At 43.0% G+C, this 24504-nt stretch overlaps 1 protein-coding gene across 3 annotated transcripts in view; it reads right to left on the minus strand.

The window, feature by feature from the left end:
* UNC5B (unc-5 netrin receptor B) overlaps window positions 1–24504 on the minus strand; it is a 427137-nt gene that overhangs the window by 117647 nt on the left and 284986 nt on the right. For all 3 annotated transcript variants that reach the window (XM_069610733.1, XM_069610732.1, XM_069610731.1), the window contains exons 2-4: window positions 21942–22163; window positions 7980–8123; window positions 2610–2713 (exon numbers count right to left, since the gene is read on the minus strand). In XM_069610733.1, the coding sequence (XP_069466834.1) occupies window positions 2610–2713; window positions 7980–8123; window positions 21942–22163 (470 nt within the window). The remainder of the gene's footprint in view (window positions 1–2609; window positions 2714–7979; window positions 8124–21941; window positions 22164–24504) is intronic.

Raw genomic sequence — 24504 nt, forward strand, 5'->3', positions numbered from 1 at the left:
GTCACCCCCACACACACTCTCAGGCCCAAGCAGGGATCTGCACTGCACCATACACTGAAGGAACCAATGTGTACTGTAGGTGATCAAGAGTAAGACTCTGACACAGTGGCATATTTATGTTTGCTATAGACTTGTATTTCTCAAAACAATAGGGTTGGGGACATCTTATCTATCCTTAACCTAAGAGGGGTTTCCCTGCCTCATCAAAACTAAGGAACGTCTGCGTCAGGATTTTGAACAAAGAGAGTTGCCCCTCCTGTGTCCAAAAACACTAATCTGACCCTTACACTCTAAACTTAATATAATGTGCACAAGGGAAGTACTATAGACTATGCATTTGTAACCTTCTTTCAGAGTTCCAAAAACATAAGGTTTAATGTGTAGCAAAGAGATAAATAAAATTCCACCAGGAAAAGGAATCCTACCTTCCACTATGTTTCTTCTTATCCTGATGCATCTATCCGGTGCCTCGGCTATATTTCCACAACGTTTCACTATTCAACAAAAGTGGCGCTCCTTCCCTGTGTTTCTCTTCTCTTTTTATGGTTTTGCTTCACAAGTTCAACAAGAACAACTTCTCCCTTGGGCCATGTTACTTACTCCCTTGGGCCATGTTACTTTAGGCCTTCATGCGTTTTAAGGAAATAGTCCTCTTTTGCCTTGTATTCCTTCAACCTTCAATACTTTACTTTAAGTATTCAAAATCTTAAATGATATGAATTGTTCCATGAGTTTCCTTTACACATATGGTGGTCTTTACTTCACAATTCCAAGGGGATTGGCCTTCCCTTCCAATTCCCTTTAAATAGACATTTCCTTTTAATTGTTCCAGTTCAACACACTTTTTCCACTTGTTTTCTGGGGTATCGATCTACCCTTCTCCACTGATTGCTCCTCTCTATGTCCCTGGTGTACTCTCCTGCAAGGGGATTCTACTACTGTCTGACTGATTCCAAAAAGAAGTATCATTCTTCCCTTGTATGTATTAGTTTGCCACATTTCCCAACCTCAGGTTCACTTCCCTTCCCGCTCCTGGTTTACTCTTCTGCCAAGATGTTACACTGTTTCACAAAGTCCACTTGTCCTTGTTTACTCTCCTGCCAGGATATCACACTATTTCACAAGGTTCACTTCTCTTGGTTTTACTCTCCTGCCAGGATGTCACACTGTTCCACAATGTTCACGGCTCCTGGTTTACTCCCCTACCAGGATGTCACACTGTTTCACAAAGTTCAAGCCCCCTGGTTTACTCTTTTACCAGGATGTCAGACTATTTCGCAACATTCACTTCTCCTGAGGGTTTGAGGCCCAGACTCACTATTTGTCTGGTTCACTATCCTGCCAAGGCTTTTCCATTCTCCAACTACTTTCTTTGTTATCTCCAAAATAATCTTTTATAAATATTGGGTCACTGATCCTTTCTCATTACAGTTAATTTCTGTTTTCACTCCTTCCTTCGGATATGGATTCCTCAACCCCCTTCCAGCACTGTGCGCACCCACATCAATTCTTGTTTTGAAATGGTGCATTATCGACCCTTTTCTAATATTGCTTCAATCTGCATCAACTTCTTGAATGGTGTTACTTAACACAACACAGAATTCACCTACAGGGGCTCCGGTAATGCGTTCGCTTTCTCTGGGCTTACCGGGCGGCTTTGTTGTTTCTCGTGTATTCCCTTCTCTGTCTTCCCCAGTTATCTGACTCAGCATGCTTCCCATGAGCTGGTACACTTTTGCTTTGTTCTCCTCTGCTACGCTCTGCTCTCGCTGCTCCGGCCGTTGAGCGGTAAGCTTTCGGGATACACCTCTCTTCATGTCAGCTTCAGTGCTGCTTCTGACGTTCTGACGCCGTTCAGATTGCTGAGGACAAGCAGACTAAGTCACTGACAGAGCCAGCCTATGCCTCTCTCTTCGTTCTCTTGTTCTCTCATTTGTGTCAACTTTAAACTTCCTGGCACGGTGTAACACTTTCCAAAGACTGTAATGTGGCATTGGCTTACCACTTCTGGTCATCTACATTACGCCATCCCTTTTACTCGTGTCAATACTAAAAAAGGGGGAGCACACATATGGTGTTTGACTGCAGTAAGGTGGGATTTCTTCACCTATACCATAATAAGATATGAATGTATGTTGCAGAGGCATATATGTGTCATTGGGAATTGTGACTGCACGACTAGTTTGATCTAGTTTTCTTCTGTCCCGCTCGAGTTGTCTTCTCCTATGTGGTCCTCCCACAGATAGCCACCCCAGGCTCAGAGTCAGGTAGCTTCTACCTTTCCCAGGCCATGTAAGGGAAGATTCTCTCCAGAGAATAAGTGCCGATCGTGCCATGTTCGTCACAGTACCCACTGCTACAAAGCCTTATAATAAGTAACTGTGTGAGAGCAAGATGTGAATGTGGAAGCTACTTGGTGCATCGACATAACACACAATATTAAAACAAGGAAGCCAGTTAAGTCTGGCAGTTCACATTCTCAGTCCCTTTGTGTAGGTATTTTAGTAAATATTTAATTTGTTCACATTATTTAAATCAATGTTATCTGCACTCAAACATGGTAATGGCAATCAGTTAATCAATTCATAGTTGAGCTCTTTTTGTCTTACCTCGGCAGGTGGCACTCCCTCTGGTGGCCGGCACTGCAGTAAAACCTCATGTTCCAAAGGCACCTCTTTCCCCAATGGTTCCTGATCAAAGTTCTTTCTCAAGTCTGAACAAGGGAAGAAAGACACATTCTCTGTAAATAAAGCAAGGGTTATTTGGTTTGAATGGACCCCCACATTCAGCAATGTATAATATGGATAACAGCCTTACACATTACCAGTAACCCCAAATAATAGCCAGCTGCAACTCAACAGTATGGTATCCATGATTGGACACTACCGCATGGCTGGATATTGGTGGTCCCGTACATTACAGCGTTAAAGACCCAATTTAAATATGCACGTACAACTCATATTTTAGGAAGTGTGTCAGATTCAGGAGCTGAATAAAAATATCAATCATGCAAACAGGTATGACCTTGTATCACATCTATGTCTGAAGGGTATCTGAAAAGACTGTAAGCAAGGAAATATCATGTGCAGGCATGCTCAATAATTAAACAAATGCCTCTAGGCAGGACCCTTAGCTGCAAAAAGGGGTTCCAATGTTAAGTTGATGCCTCGATTTTAAGGGGGCAGCAGAGACCACCCACATTGTTTGTAATCTATGTCTTTGTGGTGGGATGGTTGGATTCTGTCCAGCAGTGTTCATAATTGCTTGACCTTCATTGTTAACTGTGTTATGGTCCATCAAATAATTTTCTTGTTCTTATTATGTTTGTTTCATCTATTTTGCTCATATATTCTTGCCATCATATCATTACTTTGTACCAATTCAATATGTTTGTTAAGCACTTTACCATAAAGCATTATAGAAGCAAAACAATACAATGCAATACAATACAATACAATATACCATTATGACCATATATCAACACTAAACCTGTAAAATAAAACAGCCAATCCTTCTCAAATTGCTTTGTGGAATGAGGGTTCTAAAGTGCATGTGCTGTCTGTGCATGGAGCCTCTCTTCTGTCTTAACAGCTAGACCTATTGCATCAGTTCTGTCTGTGAACTATTAATGTCCTCATTTTAAAGAGGTTGGACATTCGGCAGAGCGGACCCAAACAGTATATTGTGAAAGGTCAGAGATTGGACAAGGAATACTAGACATTGTTCAAACTTTTTAGTTTCATTAAAATAAAGTAAAAAGCCTCACCTAGCTCTATTGCTAAATGGCAGTTCCCTATTCTGAAGACATGCATTGGCAAAGTCAACAGTTTGGTTATTGTAATATAAGTGTACGATATATACTGATATAAATGTACTACCTGCCCTTAAGATCACAACAGCTGAAATATTGAGTGATTACCTGGGAATATTATTTCAGTCTAATATCTCAAGCCAAAACTGTTGGTTTTGTCATTGCTTGCTTTTAACGGAGCTTTAGTGCAAGGGACAGGTATAAATCAAGTGGCTAAAGGCACACTTGGTTAAGGCGTTTTTATTATACCGGTAGCCATTTAAAGCTGCAATTAAACCAGTAACTTTCAGCAGACTGCTTAGATAAACACTGGTTGGCTAAAGCTTGATTTTTCCTCTTGATATTGCAAGCTCTTAGAGATCCCAGGTGGAAGTGGTTTGGCCAGGGAGGGGCAAGGAGTGGGTGGGAATGGACATAGGAATTAGTATGGCCATGGGCAGTCAATGGGCAGGTAAATAATCAAATAGTGCCCACAAGTTGTGTCCCTTTTCACATGTCATCTCCTACCTGTACGCTGATGCAATAGTATTGGCTTGTAGGTGGCGCTTAAGCACCACCTAACAGCTCAAACTTAAACTAACAAAGGTGCTCATCAGGAGGTCATACAAAACTCAACTTTGTTCTCTGTCGAAACCTATGCCACAGTTCTAACTTAGCCTACCACAAATAAACAAAAAACAAAACTCTGCTCTTACTCCCCACTGACGTGGCTCCCATCCCAACAGTGTCTCTGAAAAAATTAATCTTGGTTTCCCAGTCTTTTGGTACAGTTCAAAACAACAAGTTCTTTGGATTTCAACAAAAACACAGAGGGCGAACTCCGGTGTCTCTGCAACAAGTTTGGGTTAATGGTAAAAGTGTATCCCTTAAATGTACAAACTGGCTTTTTAAAGGTTTTTAGTTGTTCAACTACTGTTTCACGCTGACCCCTCCAGGGATATTCAGTTTCATAATGGTAATAATTACTTGTGACTCCTTGGACCAATTGACTCTAATTCTGGTAGGAGTGTGATTCTACACCCACTCTGAGTGGCTGTGACTCGCAATCTGGACCGGGCTCTTGCTGCTCGGTCGGAATTTCCTTTCCTGAGGAATTCTTCCTTCAAGTACACCCCTCCCAGGTCATTATGCTTCTTTCTCGCTTCTGGTAATCCTGCATAGAGTATTAAGTTGTGGTCCCACTCATTGTGTGGTTTTCTAACTTTCCTGTTTCTTGTAGCCTGCCTCAGGTATTGGTGTATCGTTCCCCTTCTTTGGGTATCCCAGCTAATCTCTGTTTCCCAATAGGGCCACCATGCTGTTGGAATCCACTTTCCTAACGTTCTGTCTCTCTGTCGGAGTGCTGCAGAGTTTACCCGCCCTCCTGCCTCTCCTTGTTGAGAACCTAGTACCTCAGTCTCTTCCCCACTTTTGGGCTTTGGTGCTCCAAACTCTCCACTCTAGGGTTCCCTACACCTTTCCCCACTTTGGGGCTTTCCTTCTTTCCAGTCCCAAATTCGAATGTTTCTCTCTCTTTTCTCCCCACATTGGGATCTCTTTCATCTCTCCCTCTGGTCCTCCTTCTCCCCTATCCGGGGCTTGCCTCTTGCTCAGTCTGCACTCTGGGGTTTCTCTCCCTGCTTTGGGGCTTCCTTACTGCTCCAGTGGAACCTCTGTGCATGTGATTGTGTAGGCGTGCCGAGTTGCCTTCCTCTGGCTGTGGAGACGATTATGTGACTCGTCAACTGGACTTCACAGCAGTGTCCCTCCTCTCAAACTAATATGGTGCAGAAAGGTGTAGGCTGCTTTTTGTCGGTGCTTTGGCCTCTGGGGCACTTCATCCTCCTCTCCGGGATGCTGCGGTCACTCGTAGGTTGTGCCTTGCTGTACTCTCCCAGTGAGTGTCGCAGGCCAGCATGCAGCATCTGACGCCCTCCCTCTGTTACTGGCTACACCCCTGTGGGAGTTTCAGTGTCGTTAAAATCTCCACCCAAAATGGTGCAACATAAATATAGCTAACATGAACTCTGCGTGTCTGGGAATTTGCATAGAAAGGTAAATTAGTAAACCTCTAGAAGACACATAAAGAATGAATGGCGATTCGTCCTGGACACACTTATAGTTGCTTCTCTTTTGGAAGTTTTATTTGATGTATACTATGTATTACTGTCTCCTTCTACAGCAGCAGCGAGAAAGCGAGTGAGCAGTGTCACATAACAGAAAAAGAGGTGTCGGCAGAGATGAAAAAAAAGATGGCGGTTAAGCGACAGTAACAGAGATTAATGCAGTAACAGATTCAGTGGCAGAGTTGTGATGTAGCTGTATAGATCGGTAAAGAGGTGCAAAAAAGAAAAGTAAAATAAATAAAAGGTAAAGCAATTTAAAGAGAATGTCAAAAGTGAAGACATGTAAAGCAACATGGCCTGAAACCAAGAATTTGCCACAAATGTGGAGCAATGGCATACTGGACAGAGGAACACAGTAATCGGAAGCGGTGAGCAAGATGTGTATTTTTTAGTGCATGCCACAGTTTGGAAAAAACATTTCCACATTTGTGAAACTGGGCGTTAATAGCTCCTGGGTCACAATGAGTAGCTTGTGGTCTGAGGAAAACCCTGACCCTCAGGAGCTACACCCAGCTCCGACCTGCTCCATGAATTCCAATTTCGACCCCTGCATAGCGACCCGTGACTGTCCCCCCGGCTCAAACTGTGATGCTGGCTCAGAATCCTGCAAAGTCCCATTCCACGGCCAACCATGTCCCAGAAATTGCAAGCGAAGTGTGAAACATCCATGTATTCCCTCTGTCCCTTCCTAGTCCTATGCTATTTTGACACACACCCACCCATCAAGACCCTGGCAAGGAGGCAGCTTAGGTGTTTGAAACATTTTCATTTGCTTTCATTCCCGAATTGTGTGTTGGGTTTTCCGATCAGATGTCATACCATACTTTCTGGTACTTCCCCCTTGCTCTTAGGAAGCCCCCCACAATCTCAAATAGCTGCAACTTTTCCTAGCCAGACATTAAAGAATGTTTACAAGCCCACATTGTCTACACGTTTTCATGTTCTTTAAAGTTATACATTTCAATGAATATTCAAGTCTGAACTATATTTCCCGATGACAGCACAGCAGCAATCGAAAGAGGCACCATTAGTGAACATATTTGTGAATGAGTGTGACATTTCCTCGGCTTTCGTTATTCAACGTTTGAAAATTAATATATTTTTGACAGTAGATGGTGCTGCAGTCAATCGGGAAATCATGAACTAATGGATTTCAGAACCCGTCAACCAAAGAAAAGCAAATTTCAGCAACCAGTGAAAGTATACTGGGGCTCATTACAAGCATGGCGATGCGGGAAAAAATTAGCAGTAATGGAATGACTGCCACTTTTCCTGCTCCGCCATACTACGAGTATGGCCCTGGAGTGGGGGATTTACCTCAGCATAATGCTAAAGGTAAATCCTCTCACTTTCTGCTGAAAATGTGTAAAATCGGTGGAATCACTGCAGTGGTAATTCCGCTGGTGGTAATTCAGCCAAAAATGCCCCATAGAGTCCAATGGACTACCAAAAAATGGGGATTGACTCTGCCACCACCACTTGTAATCCAGGGGTAATTCCGCTGGCCCAAGTGCTGATAACGGTAATTACGTTGGGCGGTATTCCAGGGGGAATAACACCCAACTCGTAATGAGGCTCCCTTTTCTAGCTAGGGTTCCTTGGGTATCAGATGCATAAAGTCTTATTTTTTTGAATGATGCTTTACAAACTTGTATGATATAACTAACTACACAGGGATTGTAGTAAACTGAGATCTGTACTGTGTCTGATGGACTGGTTGGAACATGCAAGTAAGTGATGAGATGATAATGGTGTCGCCGAAATTAGCATGCACGTGTTGTGAGATAAAATATGTCAATGCATGGCGAAATTCCGGCCATATTCATTCATGGCCTCATTCATAGTTGAGCGACACTGTAGTTAAAACAGTCTCATGTATCAGTGGTCAGTTTAAAATAAGGCCCAAGCTAACTGACTACAAATGAAGACACGAGTTTGCAACCCGACATAGCTTAACATAATCTATAACGTGGCCTCATAGTCTTATGAACGCATGCCATGTACTTGTGAGCTGAAACACTGAAGAGAAAGCCTTGGCCAGTAATGTAGATGCAGACACTTACATGCTATCCGGACATAGGCCCTTCTGCTCTTGGTGGTCCCCGCAGAGCTCCAAGCCACACACTGGCACCAGTAATCTTCCAGGCCAAACAGTTCCTCCACCTGCAGCCTGGAAACCTCAATCTGTACCTCCCGCACCACTAAACCTGCAGGATGGAAGGGAGAGCATGTTCGTAAGAAGACCAGCTGTAGATTAGTAATACATAAAGTTTGTGCGTTTGGACTTTAAGACATGGATTGGCGAGGTCTATTCATATATAGGTCAGTTTTGAATTGCATTTCCTGCTGGAGCAGGCTGTGGAGCAGGAAATCTCAGGAAGTGGAGCGGCTATCTGCAGGGTTCTCCTCTGACATCACAAGCGCAGAACCATTTCCAGTCCTGCATGCAGCTTTTAGACAACAGTCTACGGGGCAGTATTGAGGCTCTCTAAAGAACCGGTAAAAAGATAGTGAATGTGGGAGTTTGTAGCAGTGGAGTGACAATGTGTGGAGAGGCAAAGGCGGAGAAACAATTGCATTTGCAGGGGAAGGAGACGGAGCAGAGAAAGCTGGAGGTACAGTGGGAGGACGTGTGGAAGGGGCTGAAGGTGCGTGATGAGGAAGAGATGTGTAAACATCTGAAGGTACAGGAATAGAGGAGGGAAAAGGTGAAGGTGTAGAAGGAGGAAGAGATGTGTAAAAAGCTGAATTTGCTGGAGGTGGAATTGGTGTGGAAAACGCTGAAATTGCAGGAGGAGGTGGAGATGTGCAGACAGCTTGAGAGAGCAGGTGGAGGTGTCGGTGGGAGTTGATGGATTGTTAGGAGGTGCAGGCGTAGGGAGAGATGAGTAAGCATGCGCCATGTTGTGTGTATGCCCATTTAAGCAGTTTGAGGAGTGTGTGCAGCCTTAAACATTAGGGCATGTGCATGTTTTAAGAGGAATATAAGAAGCATGAGAGAGCCAGGACCTGAGAAAGAAAGAAAGAAAGAAAGAAAGAAAGAAAGAAAGAAAGAAAGAAAGAAAGAAAGAAAGAAAGAAAGAAAGAAAGAAAGAAAGAAAGAAAGAAAAAGACAGAAAGAAAGAGAAAAGTTCTCATTGACACCCTTACCCTGGCCTCTGAACAACACTGTCAATAATGATAGTTTTCTATCCCTAGAAAGCATTGTGTTGAAAGCAAAAAAGATGGAGAAGGGAACGGCTGTTCTGTAAGGTGCATCTAATGATTGCCCTTCTCTCTCTCTCAAGGATATTTGTATAGTCATTCTCAAGCCATGAGATCTATGTCACTTTTAATCCTGCAATTTTCATTCATGTAGTAGTTTGATCTGGGGACCCATGTCACCATGCACCATTTCATAGTATGATTTTCATCCATTACCGGACTCTGCTCCAGGTTTACATGTTGAACACAGCTTCCAGATAGGAGTTAATTTGCATTACATGTCTACAAGCATAAGGCATCCAGCCAATGATAGTGAAGTTGAGATTGTACAGTAGTTACATGATGTTAGTTCACCAGCCCCACGTGTCTCACAGCTCACATTAGTGAATTTGCCTTCATGGAGAGGCCATGCATGTATGGAGGTTTTCACTTCCTTCTACTCTATTCCCTTTCTCCCATTGGGAATACCTGCAATCACCTTTTTACGCAGACAATGTCACTTCTGACAAATGGCTAAGCATTTCCAGATTACATACATGGAATTTCCAGTGGATGTCTAAAAATGCTACATGACAATTCTGGGCTCCACACTTGAAGACCTTCCCAAGCACATATTCCACAACTACCATACTTTCACTATTTGTAGTATTTCTTCCAAGGCGCTAGAATCTGCCATCACTGGAAAATGCTTATTACCCCTAGTTTTCCTATTGTCCCTCTCCCCCAATGTGTTAGCTCCACTCCTGCTTCTCCCTGGCCTGCTTTCCTCTGTTCTTCCTCCAGAGACTGTGGTGTTGTTGCCCTCGGTGGGGTTCACAATATGTTATTTTGTTGGACAGGGTACCAATGCCATAAGACCCCAGTGGTGAGGATTGGCAAAGTATAAAAGCTTTGTAACACAACAGGCGGGTATCTAGCAAGGTTAGATAACTGATCACTGTCTGCAAGTCGATACAAGCATCTGCTTTATTGTGGCACTTTGGCCCGTGACCCAAGGGCACATTGTCAGCCCATCCACCTGCACCATGCCTGCCAGTGTCAGATGAACGTGACATCTAAAGAGAGTTAGAGACTAGGCAGATTCTATTCCTACCCTGCCCCCAACGAGAAAAATTGTGCTTTCAAAATAATTATTATTTTTTTATTATTTGTATCACGCTCCGAACCCTGAGGTAACTGGGCACTAGAAAACTTGAGTGTTACAGGCATAAATAAAACATTGACAAACAGTTAGGAAGACCCATGGTTACAGTTGGGTCTGAGGACAGAAGTTACCGTGAGTGTTACAGGCATAAATGCGTTGGCAATGGTTAGGCAGAGCAGTGGTTACAGTTCGGTCTGATAACGAGCATTACAAGTGAAAGCATACAAATTTAGGCAATCCTGAGAAGAGGACCTAAGGGAGCAACAGCAAAATGATAGAGGACAAAAACCTCATCAGATAGGCTTGTCACTAAGCTAGCTTTTTTACTCCGGTTTTGAAGGTCGGGAAGGATGGTTCTAGTCTGTGAGAGAGAGGCAAATAATTCCAGCACTTGGCTGCTTAGACTGGGAAGCTGGCGCCTCCGGCAGTTTTGAGGTTGAACCTTGGTACTAAGAGGCGATGAGAATGGGCAGATCTGGTGCACAAAGTATATGCCGCCCACACAAATAAGTTTGCCCCTCCCCCACTTTCTCTGAAGTTAGCACCTCTCCCATTTGAAGAGTTAGCAGCACCCACCCCGTAAACCACCCCCCAAAATGTAGGTTTTGTTGCGCCCTGCACGAAGTGCAATTCAGTTTTGTATCCTTTGCTTTGCAAAAGGGCACCCAAATCTCCCTGCATTGTGTTTTCCGGTTTAGAAAACATTCTTCCAACTAACAAATGACTCTCTTTGGCAATGAAATGAATCACTACTTGAACCCTATCCAACATCAGTAGGAACCATAAAGATTGACCATGTTATGGAAAAACAAACAATTCCTATCAGATATATAGTTCTAACCACTGGTCACTTTGAACTACTGGGAGAATTTCCAACAATATCACATAATTCACGAAACGGACGTCAGCATTGCTCTTACAAAATTAAAGATTACAAATTGACTTACAGAAAAAGGAGAAAGCCTCCTAACATAGGCACAACCAGACAGTAGCTAGAGACATTAGTGAGTGATACTGAATTATTGCTGGGCAGCCGCTTTGGCCTGTGTTGCAACCCCTTTGATCTAACTAATAGCACTACTGATCTATTAACTGTACTTTTCCAAATGTTGCTAATTTGTATCACTTGTTTTCCTGTTAACATGTGGCCTCGAGTCCCAACAGAGATTGTTGTGAAACACATACAGCTGCCCGTCAGTGCATTCAGTCACTCCATGATGTCACTTCCTGTGATGTGAAAGAACAGGCCCAAGTTGTATGATGTCATTTCTATCATCTCTGTGAATACCATGAAATGATGCCGCCGACAAGTGTAAATATTAGTAAAATGTTTTGTGAGATTTTCAATAGACTCATGCCAAGAAAACAGTATGTCAGTGGCGACGCAGAAGGTGAACCAAAAGGGTGTTTATTTTGTAAATAAAGGTGCTAAAGACAGGCATAAAGATGTAACACCTTTATTCATGATCTGAGCATTGTTGTGGTTTTTGCAGGCAAAGAGGGCACAGTTTATGCCAGCATGACATTTTCAAGCTGGTGTAAAATCAATGGATTCCTAAGGAGTCGTCCTGCTTTTTACTGCAACAAAAGTCTGCAGATTCTATAGGAATCCATTGCTAATATTGCCTGTCATGCATGAATGCAGGCTGTGTTTATTCAACTTGCTTTGCAAAGTGCAAAAACAAAGGTCTACTGGCAATTGATATGATATGGCATTTATAACGTGCCTATACACAAGTGTTTCAAGGCGCCTACATTTAGAGTTTTTCACTTCAAAGTCTCTTGGAAATTGCACGGAGCGGACTTGTAGGCACATAAGTGTACATGTGTGCAATTTATACCTTTTTACAACATGGGCTACAAAGCCAAATCCCCAGGTTTTAAGGCAGGAGTATTTTACTCACAGGTTTTGGACATTAGGCATCATGGGGGTTTTGAGGAAGTAAACAAGTAGTTCCCATTTTCGAATGGAATAAATCAAGTAAACCTAGATATATGTGCGTTCACAAAAGATGTATTTGTTATAATCCCCAATTGATGTGAATAAACATTGCGTTATCTTTATGTGCAGGGGCTGGTGGGTTTACAATGACTTGCTATCTCATTCAGCTCAGATAAATATGCCCCTGGCACTTAAGAGGTGGCAAAACATTTGAAGGTGCCCTTTGTGGCACGTTCTTTTGATGCTACCGGTTTGCACATCCACGCGCAGCGCAGCCGGCATTAAGAAGCTGATACGTGCATACCAGTACTGCATGTTGGATTTTCTTAGGTGTATTAGCCTGATTTGAGGGCGTTCTGTGGACAGGTTTAAGGCTTAGTTGGGGCTCTGTGCCTGGCTATCAGACTGGCCAGCACCCAAGCACATAGGAATGTAAGCCATGGCGGAAGGACATGTGTTTCAATAACTGTTTCTAGGTGTTGAGCTTAATCAATGGCTTTGGGCCAGCAGGCAGTGAGTTAACATTGCTAATTCTGTAGCAGCTGGATCAGTTCCTATTTTGAACATGAAGATTCTCTGCATTTCCATATTTCTGAAGGACTGCGGCATAACTCTGCTTAACAGTGCATCCCCCAACGAGCCACAATACCTCGGGCCCCAGTGATCTGCAACCCCGCTAATCACCCCCACTGATAAAAGTGTTATTAGCTACATGAGGGTGAAACGCCTGGGTACATCAAGGCGAGCATCAAGGCCATCAGTTAGAGTCATTAGACAGACACATCATATGGTTGTCATAATGAAATAATTAAGTGTTCTGCTACATTTAGTTGGTACGTTTCCCATGAGAACCCCTTCCAGCAAAGTGTCAGTGGCCTGACGTCGCTGCGGAGCTCTAATACATGGAATGAAACATTCCGGTCGACACCATTCCAGTACAATTGGGAACGTGGGCAGCAGCTGTCCTGCGGCAAATTAGAGGCCGTGGCAGAAGTGGGAGGTCCATCCATCCCTGGGGCAGACTTCCCTTGTGGCGCTCAAAACCTGCTGACAGTTTGTCCAATGGCCACTCAATGGGACATCTACTTGCCATTGTAGGACCTGCCATTTCAAAAACGCAACTTTCATCCGTCGCCATCAACAGCCATGCTCATCTTCATGTATTATGCTCACCGTAAATCTAATTGCTTCCAGGTGAAAATACAGCTGGGGAGATTGATGCCAGCTTACAAATGGTGATGAGCAAATAAATGCCTGCTTTCAAAAGGTAGGGACGAGAAGATGCTGGGTGTAAAAAAGTGTCAGAGCCTAGGAAATAGAATCTTAGCGGCCCAGTTGCGCGCGATGAGACAACATTTACAGCACACGGCTATACAAAACGTGTTGGATGTCGAGGCGAGAGCATGCATGGTATTTGAAGGGTGTTGATGCGTGCGGCATTGCGCGTCCCTTCACAGCATTTGCCAATAGGCTATCGGTGAGGAGTGCCGACCGAAGCGCAAAGGCCCTGCTGTGCAGGTGCACCACAATCAGTGCTCCAGCTATGACATGGAAGTGGGAGTATTTCACTGCCTATGTTTTAAAGTTGGGAGTAAAATTATTTTTTAGGGAATACAAATGCAAGTCCAGTTTCCAATGGGAGTACATCAAAAGCGTGGAAAAATATGGTTCAGCTGAAAAACAGAAATGTTTTCTTAATCAATATTTTTTTGCACCTATACATTCATGCACATTAAAATATGCATGTTTACTTCTTGTCATCAGTAGTTTTCTCCTGTGGTACAACATGCACTACTGGCCCAAACATACCCATGGAGCTGCGTGGGTGAAAGCAGGAGCACAGGGTTCTTTGTGTGTGCCCTATTTGTAATCCCTATTTTTATTTTTTGGGGATATTTGCCTACTTTTAAGGAGTAAAAGTGGCAAATACACCCCATATCTGTAGGACAGACCACAATGCTCATTCTGTGTGTGTCCATACAACAATATGTTTCAAGGATAAGTGATTCAAGCACCCTATTATTTTGAATTTAATTCACTACAAGGAGGCTATAGAGGAATGATGCGGATGCCCTTAAACAACTCTGGTTTAGGCGACAGATACGAGACCATCAAGTAAGAAAATGAAACCCTTTTTCTGGAATTAAAAGCATATTCTGCTACACAGCAATAAACCATTGAAGCACATTAATAACATCAATCCCTCCCTGTCCGCTCACCAGACGGGTTACTGTACCTTGTTTGGAGCCATGAGGCATGCCAGTCTCCAAAAGGCTCTGTTGTTTTTATTTTAGTAAACCCTCTAGTAACGATTCATGTGCAGGAGAATGAGTGTTAGGTTGGTAGCGTTTTTTTATTGAGTTGGTGAAAATGAAGTTGAACTAGCAGGCATAGGTATCCTGCATACGTTGCTGCCACGCCACCTGTAGTAAACATTGCTGCAGTAATCGGGAAATGGTTTCATGGTATGACAGAGTGCACCATGGGAAATTCAAAACTGGGTCAATGTGTGTGGAACTAATATGTCTGAGGTATTGTTAATGTGCCAGACTGGCAATGGCGCGATCATCTCCAAGCTGCCCCTGTTCATTGAGGTCGTGGGGCCGCACTTTATTTAGGAAAGAGGAGAACCAAGGAGTTGTGTTCCAAGCCATAAGACAATTGCTAGCTATATGCCTTTTATCTATTAATACTTTTTGAGCACTAAATATGAAACATGGGCTTTCCATTCAGAATGTAGAGTTGAACTTTCTGGTCATACATTTTTCAACTGTTTTAACCAATTCAAATCAACCATATTTAGAGGTGATTTGGTTTAATTCGAATCACACTATCAATGTCTTGGCAAACTCAGAATGAGAGCTCTGTTCTTTCTCTCTCAACACATGAATGACCTCTGTGCTTTTTGGGAGACACCGAGTCCATTGCACAAGAGAGAAACAAAGGGTCTCCTGTTAAATGTCTGTACCAAACTAGGAGGGCTCGCAGAATCTTTGGAATTGGGACAGCAGTTGCTAATCTGTTAGATGATGAGTTTGTGAAAATATGCCATGGGTAAGAAACAGGCCTCCAGGAGGATATGTTGCCTCACGTCTCTGGGAAGGGAGGGTGTGGCTCTGCGCCTGGGGCTGCCATTGGGGCCTCATATTCAAACAATTGTCAACAATTGTTTTTCTGCTTTGCAGAATCATTGGGTGTTGCAAACAGTGTAGGAATACAAGAGACATGTCACCAGCTCCCCCTTGGGCACTTGTGCACAAGAGAGAAATATCAGTGTCACAGGAGGACCATTGATTGCTTTCTCTGTAGGTTAGACACCTTTTGGAGATGGCAGCTTAGAGAGATGCAATTTTCTCCCAGGGAGCATTGAGCAACATAATTCTGGTTCACTAGAACGTCAAAGTTATTAGAATAGTTATTAGCCTGAAGTATCTCAATGGCTTTATTCTCTCCCAACATCTCAATATAGAGACGATTGCACAGCTGGGGGATGTTTTATTCCCAGAGGATTGGATGGACAGTCTAGATTTTAAGGCTGCTGACTTGACTGCCGCCTTTGCTTTGGAACACAGGAAGTTGCTTCAGTTCTCAAGGAAGGGATGACAATGACGACTTAAGGTCTGCAAGTGCGATATACAAATACAAATACATAAATACATAAAAGGTCCTTCTGTTTGAGGCGGGCATCAGTTCCCATGTGTTTCACAAAACTAGTAAGACAAGTGGGAGATCGTCTTCTGACAAGGGATGTTCGCTTATTGATATACTTGGGAAACTTTTTTAATCATGGCAAGGTCATTGGAGGATGACCACAGACATATGCTGCTAACAGCCTCGTATGCAATCTAGGTTTTGCAGTAAACTGGGAGAAATCTGAGGTGGTTCCTTCTCATGTCATGAAATTCTTGGGGTTTCTGGTGCAGTTTAGGAGCTCCACGCCTCACCTCCGTGAGCCTAGGTGTGGCTGATGAGCAGGGAACTAAGGAAGGGTCTCTCCCTTCTGGTCTTGACAGTTGTGTTCCTAGTCAGAATGATAGGCTTCTTACCCTTTTCAGTTCAAGCAGTCTCCCTGGCTGTTCTTCACTACAAGTCTCTTCAGAGAGTAAAAATTCCAGCTTTACGAAATGGGCTGCCTACTAAAGTTGGGGTTCTCTTAGAGTTGTGGCAAGGTTTGAAATTAGAGTTAGACTGGTTTGGGAAATCCAAGTGTCTAGTGCACCTGGGTAATATTTGTATGTATTGATATTTAATTGTTAGAGAAAGTTGCTGCATTTATTGGTGACAAGAGGAAATGCAAACCTCTTGAACTTATAAAGATATCAATATCAGACCTAAACACTGCGCTGATCCGATTTGGACGTTTTTCAAAGTTTTAATATAACCATAAATTGATGTCAGAATCATATAACCATTCTAACAACAAAGTTCCTGGTGACAAAAGTGTCCTAGCGAAGCCGACACATGTTTCAACCTATAGTTCTTTTATTAGAAATACTGTATCACCCAAATACTGCATCACCCATTTGCCATTGCATAGCCTTGAAAAAGACCTTATTAGATTAATTTCTGCAGTATCTGTTAGAGTTGGTCATTTTCGAGGTAAATATATTTGTGGTCATGAAGATCCAACCCTTTGGGTTTCTAGATACTGGCTATTGGGGTGAGTCTGCTATTCACCCGTGGGATTCCGAAAGTGACTAGATGAGCCTCACAGATCATCTAATACAGCCAAACTGGAAACAGCGATCAGAAGGCAAACTCACCTCATTAGGCAGTATCTATAGGTTCCTGGAGGACGCCAGTAATTGGAGACTGGACCGTTCATTTTTTCTGAGTCTGGAGTGATGGTGGAGGGGGGAACCTTCCATACCAACCTGCTCACATCCAGTCTCAACAATTATCTTTAGTAGTGTTTCAATTGAATACTGACTCAGTTTGCGGTGGCAATAGATGCATTTTTCCAGGTGAAGGGCTCATCAAGCTTTTTCTCCATTTTCTGTGATAGTCGGGTATCTGATTTACATTCAGAAGCAGTGTGCAGGCATTGTCAGTGTCAAATCTTGCGGATTAGCTCAAACCTGGTTCCCAGAAGCACTGGAATTAGTTCAAAATGTTCCAATCACGTTGCCAGTGTTCAGGCAACTCCTTCAGAATAAAAAATGGGCCAACTTCATCCTTTAATCTTTCAGGGACAGATGGACCATACAGTGTGTTTCGTCAGTTGCTTCAGACTTCATCCCACAGACTTGGGCATCTACTACCTGGTGGGTGTACTTAGCTGCTTGGAAGTGGTTGGAAGGAGTATGTGGGCTGGCTGGAGCTGTGCAGGAACGTGGATTCTGTGTCAGCAGGTGTATTTCAAGTGGTAAATGTGCTGGCTTCTCTGACATCATCGTTGTTTTACCACACCATTAATGTATACATATATGTTATCTCTTCATTTCTTTCTCCTTTTTGTGATGTGTCGGTGGTGTTCTGTCTGATCAGAAAGATTCATGTGGCCATTTCCCTCCAGCCAAGGTACTCATGTTTTTAGGATGTTAATAAGATGTAATCAATGTTTAGCGAGTGGCTTGCTAATGCGGCGCTCTCCCTGGAGGAAATATCTGCAACATTGGTCATGCTAATCTGTTTGGCTCCTTTCAGAGGGTGGGAGAGGTACAAGCTTTGGATGCATCCGATAGATATTTCACTAATTATGGTATCTTGTTTGCTTTCGTATTGCTTTGTATACTAAAATGGGCTCCAGACTCATCGAGTTCCCAGCGTTCCTGCAGGTTCTTTTTATGTGTTGCTCTATACTTGCACTCAAATGAGTGAACAGTGGCCCTGGCAGTGTCCACAGATCAGTTATTCATATAGTGGAGGAAACCTCATCTTCCACCCTAGCTAAATAAATTTCGTGGGTTATGTCCCAGGCAAGGGTGAAGGGTGGCTGTGTCATCATTTGGGGCCCATTTATTTGGGAGGGAGGAGGCGTGGGGTGGCCTGCGGGGAGACTTCCGGGTCTTTTTGACTAGGGCCAGACTAGGGGAAATTCTCAGGACTGCCAATTGGTCGAAAGATGAGTTTTGCTATAGCTTTTACTGTAAACCAATAATGCATGTTTTTCATGTAGCATTGGTGGAGATTCGAACCTGCACAATATTAAGCCTCTGTGCATGCCACAGAATATCAATTGCACCTAGTTTATGAAGATGATTTTGGAGGGTTTGGGATTTTATGAAGGAGAGTTGCGTTTCTATTAATTGCGCGGCTGCGCGTATTCTCCTTCCCACCTACACCTTCTTTTAGTTATCAATGCTTTTGTTAGCTGGCTTTGAGGGGTTTGTTGGGAATGATAGCATTGCAGGTTTTCTTACAACAAATGGTGGGGTGGTTGAGCCAGTGTCAAAAAGAGGATGGAAAACTTTATAGAGCTCTGCCTGTCGCGTTTAGGGCAGAGTGGCACATTATCATGCATTGAATTTATGGGACTTCGAGTGTATGGGTCTCAGAGATACTTTCTTTTTTCTGTTCTGGTGCACTTACTTATTGCTGTTAAACAAAGAGAGCTACATAATAATTGCTTCCATGCCATTAGTAGAATACCGACTCTTCTTCATAAACTAGGAGCATCAACATTAGGCAGGGCAAATTAGATGAGCAGCTTGGGTTATCTAAAATAAACATATCTCTCGCACAATGAAACATTTCCACAACTTTGTGGCAAATAAATCTGGTAATCTGATGCGGAAACAAACCCTCCCAAAAAAATATTAGCAGGATTCGTCCATCACCGAAAAAAAATGTTCGCGGAGGCCTTCAAAACTGGACATGTTAATCTATTCCTTAAGGAAACTCAGTTATACAACTCCCAAGCAACTTCTGTCTAGTCCAAGGTTCCCTCTTCAAGGAAAAGCCACAGACATCTCTGTAGTCATCCAGCTCCCTAAACCATTCAGAAGACACTGACTGGCTCCACCTGACCAAGGATCCCTCGGTATGATGCATTACAATACCTATAACTTTCAGCGGATTTGAACATTTTTGATGATGTAAATTGAAGTTTGTTGCACCTACTCAAAATACCCAAAGGCTTTCAAAGCTAAGTTTTGGGCTGTTTCTCCTCATTCCTTACCACAAGGCATCAATTGGCAAGAATTGGAAACACAGTCTCCCAGCCCATGCCTATGCTATTGTCTATATGCATGTGAAGCTCTCCTTCAAGCTGCACAACGTGTGCACTGACCTCTGTGATTCCTGGGAAGTAATACAGGTGTTTCGGTTCAATCCTGGATAGCTGAGGACTTTTTGAAGCTTAATATGCAAACATCTCAGTTCCTGGTCTCACCACTGAAATAGGCTATGACACTAGATCAACGATGGATCAAGAACGTGGACATGAGCAGATCTTTGCCAATCACTGCCTACCACGCAAAATCCCTACGATAGTTGCATGAGTCCAACTTCAAATTCAAGCTACCTATAAATTGAGTAATCTTATCGGCGAAAGTTCAACTTCAACTCCTTATATTTTTTGCTCACTAAAGGACATCCACTATGGTACCAGTTTAAGTTATATTCAATGCAACAGCCAGACTTAACTTCGGAACAAATGCTATAAACAAGGACTGCCTAGTGTAGCCAAAGAGCTAACCCTTTTTAGAGGCCAGCACAATTCCAGAAGCTATATTGCAAGACTAGAAAATACCAAATGCTGAAAAGTGAACACCAGGAAACAGCACTCCTCCTATTATATCTGTGCAGTCCCTCAAGGATCTCTCCTCTCCCCACTGATCTTCGACCGTTACATGGTACCACTCTGAACCCTCCTGGCTTCACACAACACCCACACCCATCAATATGCAAATGACACAGAGATGAACATCAATATATCCTCCATCAAAGACATGTACAGGCTGAAGGCCTCCCCCATAGTCTTCCAGTCCTGAATGTCCAGTGCTTACTTGAAGCTCAACCCGCTCCAAAACCAAATTCCTACTGCTGACCAACAACTCTGCGCATCCTGACAGCCAGACTTCTGTCTCTGCAATGAACCTTGAGAGCTAAACACGCCAGCTTACCACCTGTGCCATGTCCATTGATTTTTTCATCAACAGACACCTCTCCTTCAAGGAGCAGATAGCAAGGAAGACACGAATGGCTTTGTACCAACTTTCCCTCATAAAGAATATCAAGTCCTTCATCCCAGAAAACACCTTCAGATCTGAAGTCCAAGTGTTGATCCTCTTTCACCTGGATGGTGGCAATGCCCTTCTGGAAGACCTTCCAGCAACCACCCTGGAACCGCTGAGATGTATCCTACATGTTGCAGCCCAACCCATGAAAGAACTTTGCCACATGACCATAGGCCTATATGAACTGCACTGGATAACTCTACAAACACAAATTACCATCAGATCCTGTTCAATGTAATGGAACTATTTGGATACAGTGCTGAGATTCACCGTATTTTAAACAACTCAGGTTTTGCAGCCAATGCGGAGGGGAAAGATAATTAAAAAAAAAAAAAAAAACCTTAAAAAATATATATCCGCTTGCCATATGTAAAATGTAAAACCTTAAAAACAGAATATAAATCCCAAACAATAATACAAGAAGACTTCATTTGGCCTCTTTGTTATCTTACCGAAATTATTGCACAGGTTGAAGTTGACTTGTGTGCCCAGAACCAATACACCTATATCTGTTTATTGTGCCTTTAATGTGGCATTATGGAAGAGTGTTTTTGGATTGGTGAGTGCATCTGGGAATGGAAGCAATGTGCTGCAGATTCCTGAGTTTGTGCATAAGACTGCATGGGTTGCTTCCCTATCAGTACCTCATATTTGTCATTGGAAACAGTTCTTTAGAATATCATTCCTTTTTCCCTAGAAGCATGGAGAGTTCCACCTCTTGGCAGGACTAAAAAGTTGTGTTGACAAGAGAAGACTTTTCTTCAGCTGGAAAATAAAATTGCTGACTAATTCATTTGTGTAGGCACCTCTGCTACACATGCACTCCCACAGAGATTACAATGGGCCTGCAACTGTGTTTACTAGTGAAGCACCACACTCTATTATATGATATTATTGTTTATTTATAACGCACTTAATACCAGAGGCTTCCAAATACGCACCCGTGTTGCTCCGTGTAGTTTTGCTTCCAAGGCGAGCACGTTGCCCCTGAGCTATTGACCACACTCTAACGTAAAACAACAGCTTTATTCCTTCTACCTAGCTAGATTGCTTTTCATGGAGCAGGTCTCACCCAAATCTGTAATCGAGTGCAAAGACAAACCTCCACTCCCACAATAAAAGTTACTCAATGGTCCTAATTTCCCCCAAAGACAACAAAGCACGTGAAGCTGTAGAATTTCACCCCTGGGAAGATGAACACCCACGGGTACCTTGCAACTGACTGAGCTATTCCACGGTTTCATATGTGCCTTAAACCATACGTTATCCATCATGTGTCAAGCCCATAGAGGTGGCATTTAGAGAACTGGTTGCTCGCTTCTGTTTAATCTGCCCCCAACATACCTTTTCCCCACACCAGCATAAATATTCAGGTTTGTTCAGACTCCCAGAAAGTTTTGTTTGCCATATTAGAGCTACACGACATAATATTAACATGCCTTGTCATGAAATAACATACATAACCCAACATAACATGAGGGAAAGGCTAGCAGCGAGAGATAGCCCTCAGCATGACGCAGAGTCTGTATAACAGGCATAACATGTATTTCCTGACCTGTCACCTCGTCCAGGCTCTCCTTGGTGATGTGGTCATTCTGGTTGACCCATTCGCCATTGCACTTGAAGTAGATCTGTGTGGCTGGGTTAGCTTTACAGATCAACTCAACTGGCTTGTTCTTCACGATATACGCATCCTCTGGCTCCAGCAAGAAGTGGGGGAGGGACTCTGCTGGGGCTGATGGAAAGGAATCTGGAAGGACATCGCTGTACTCGATGGCTGCAAGAGAACACATTATTAGAATTGGCAGTGCTCTATCCATATTCATATTCATGTGAGATTCAACATCTCTGTGCCTGGCTAAGCAAGCTTTCCGAATATTTATGACACTGTTGCTAATTAAAATCACTACCACTCTGAACAGCAAGTCATTATACAAAAAAACTAAACAGTGTATACTTTTCAAGATGTATATGAGCAGTTACGCAGTTCAGCCTCATGGTTTGGGCATGCTATACACAATCCGCATACTAGCACTTTGTGGAGTTGTGACTTATGGTTGAGGGTATCACGTACGCTGTGCTGCCTCATTGGCAAAATCGCCCAGTGTTCTCAGAAGAAGCAGGCCCTTTACTGTGCATTCGGATCTTTATGAATGCCGAGATTCTTTCCAGAAATGACTATAACATTATCACAAATATTATACTATATCTACTGTCCCCATCCCTCATAAGAATCGTAGGGCTCCCACAGAAGAACACTATATTTTACAAAATGACAATATTTTATACGGTCCTAATTGGTATTTGCATAATATGCCATTTATGTGTGGTCCGTCCTTATTTAGTAAACTTTGCTTTCTGGTGGGGCAGATTTTGCATTTTGGTAACCAGGGGAGGAAATGGGCCTGAACAAGATGGAGCTGCGGTCTGGTGAAAACTGTCTTGTTGGAGCACCGTTGCTTGAAGACATGAGGCCCAACCGCTCCCCCATAAATTGAGGACACTCTCTGCCCTGGATTGCCGTGAGTCTCCCGAACACTGTGTCTGAGAGGCTGCATTCTGGAAACTGCCACATGTCTCACTGTGTCCCAGGCACAGCACTGTGAGCAGCAGTCAGGGGCAGATAACTTCCTCAACTTGGGGCGTGGGGGAGTTTACTGCGTTTGTTACATATTGCTGCTCAGCTGCACTGCACTGCATAGAGACACAGTGTTTCTATGCATGTAGCTGATCTGTGATATGCAACGACTTCACAGACTGTACCTGAAGGTAGTCCTTTGCTCAACCGCCCAATCTCAAACAATGAAACCTTCCCCAGCTGTATATATGTCTCATGCTTTGCACACATTTTACTGTGAGGGTGACTATTCTGACAAAGGAAATGAGCACCATACCAAGTGTGCATGGCATGCTCAGTAGGAATGAACGTTTGAATTGCTAGCACAAACCTGGTTAATACATTGGTGGTCATTCTTATGTTCCCAAAATGCACTTTGTTTTTATACAAAGCAGCCAGTATCCTATATTCAGGGCACAAACATCATATGAAACTTAGCTCCAAACCCCCCCCCCCACCACCCAGACTCACGCACACCACTCACAATCCAGCCCCAGTCTTGCCCATACCACGGACAATGAAAGGGGGTGAGTCAATTTCAAGCACTGTTGGTATCTGCGGCAAATTTTCACTATTCACATACTCAAGCCTGGTGACTAGGTCTGCCATAGTTATAAACAGTTTTGAAAAACAGCTTCTGCATGCTGATGAGGGAAGATCATTAACCATGCAGTGATCATGCCAGCAGGAAAACCAGAGCCCCTGTACTATTCACAGAATGTGGCACCAGAGAAGATTCTCTAGTCATGTATGTAGACATTGGTACTAGTATTAGAGACTCTCTATCCAAGTTGTTGGCATTTAAGCTGATCTAATTCTAAAAAAATATTTATTTCAATCAATTCACAAACAGACTATACAAATCATTGTGTTCCATTTGTTTCACAGACAAAGAAGTGCAAGCAAATGATGGTGGATAATTATACCCCATTTTTATAATGATATGGCCAAATAAGTCAACAAAAAGTTGATACTGACCTTTGATGGTCTTGCATATTTTTGTCTGAAATGTTGTTTGGACAGTAGTGCTTGTGAAACATTAATGGTAAGCACCTTTATACACACTTTGAATATATTTGAATGTTTATATTCTTCTCAAATGTTCTTAGATGTATTATTTTCTTTAGTTTTCTCTATGCTTTCATGACATAGGGCTGAGAAGCAATGATGCTGTCACAGCCACAAGTAGTTATGCTGTGATAGGCAACAACTTTATCCCACTTCGCTCCCCCTGGACGAATATTCACCAAACTTTGCAAGAAAAGTATATGGCCCAGTCTGCATTATTTTGCAAAGTTTGGTGATGTTTGGTCAAGGATGGGGGGGGCAAAGTTATACGGGGTCCCAAAATGTATTTATTTCCCATAGACATTATAGGAAAAAACTTTGGTCACACCTACAGCCCAAACCGCTAGACGATTTTCACCAAATTTACAGCAGGAGCCGCCGCTTGGTCCCGAAAGCGTGTTTTTGTTAATTTGGTGTAATTCTGTCCAGTAGT

The sequence above is a fragment of the Ambystoma mexicanum genome, chromosome 8 (assembly GCF_040938575.1).
Source record: "Ambystoma mexicanum isolate Mex_15411 chromosome 8, UKY_AmexF1_1, whole genome shotgun sequence".
In the NCBI taxonomy this organism is placed as follows: Eukaryota; Metazoa; Chordata; class Amphibia; order Caudata; family Ambystomatidae; genus Ambystoma; species Ambystoma mexicanum.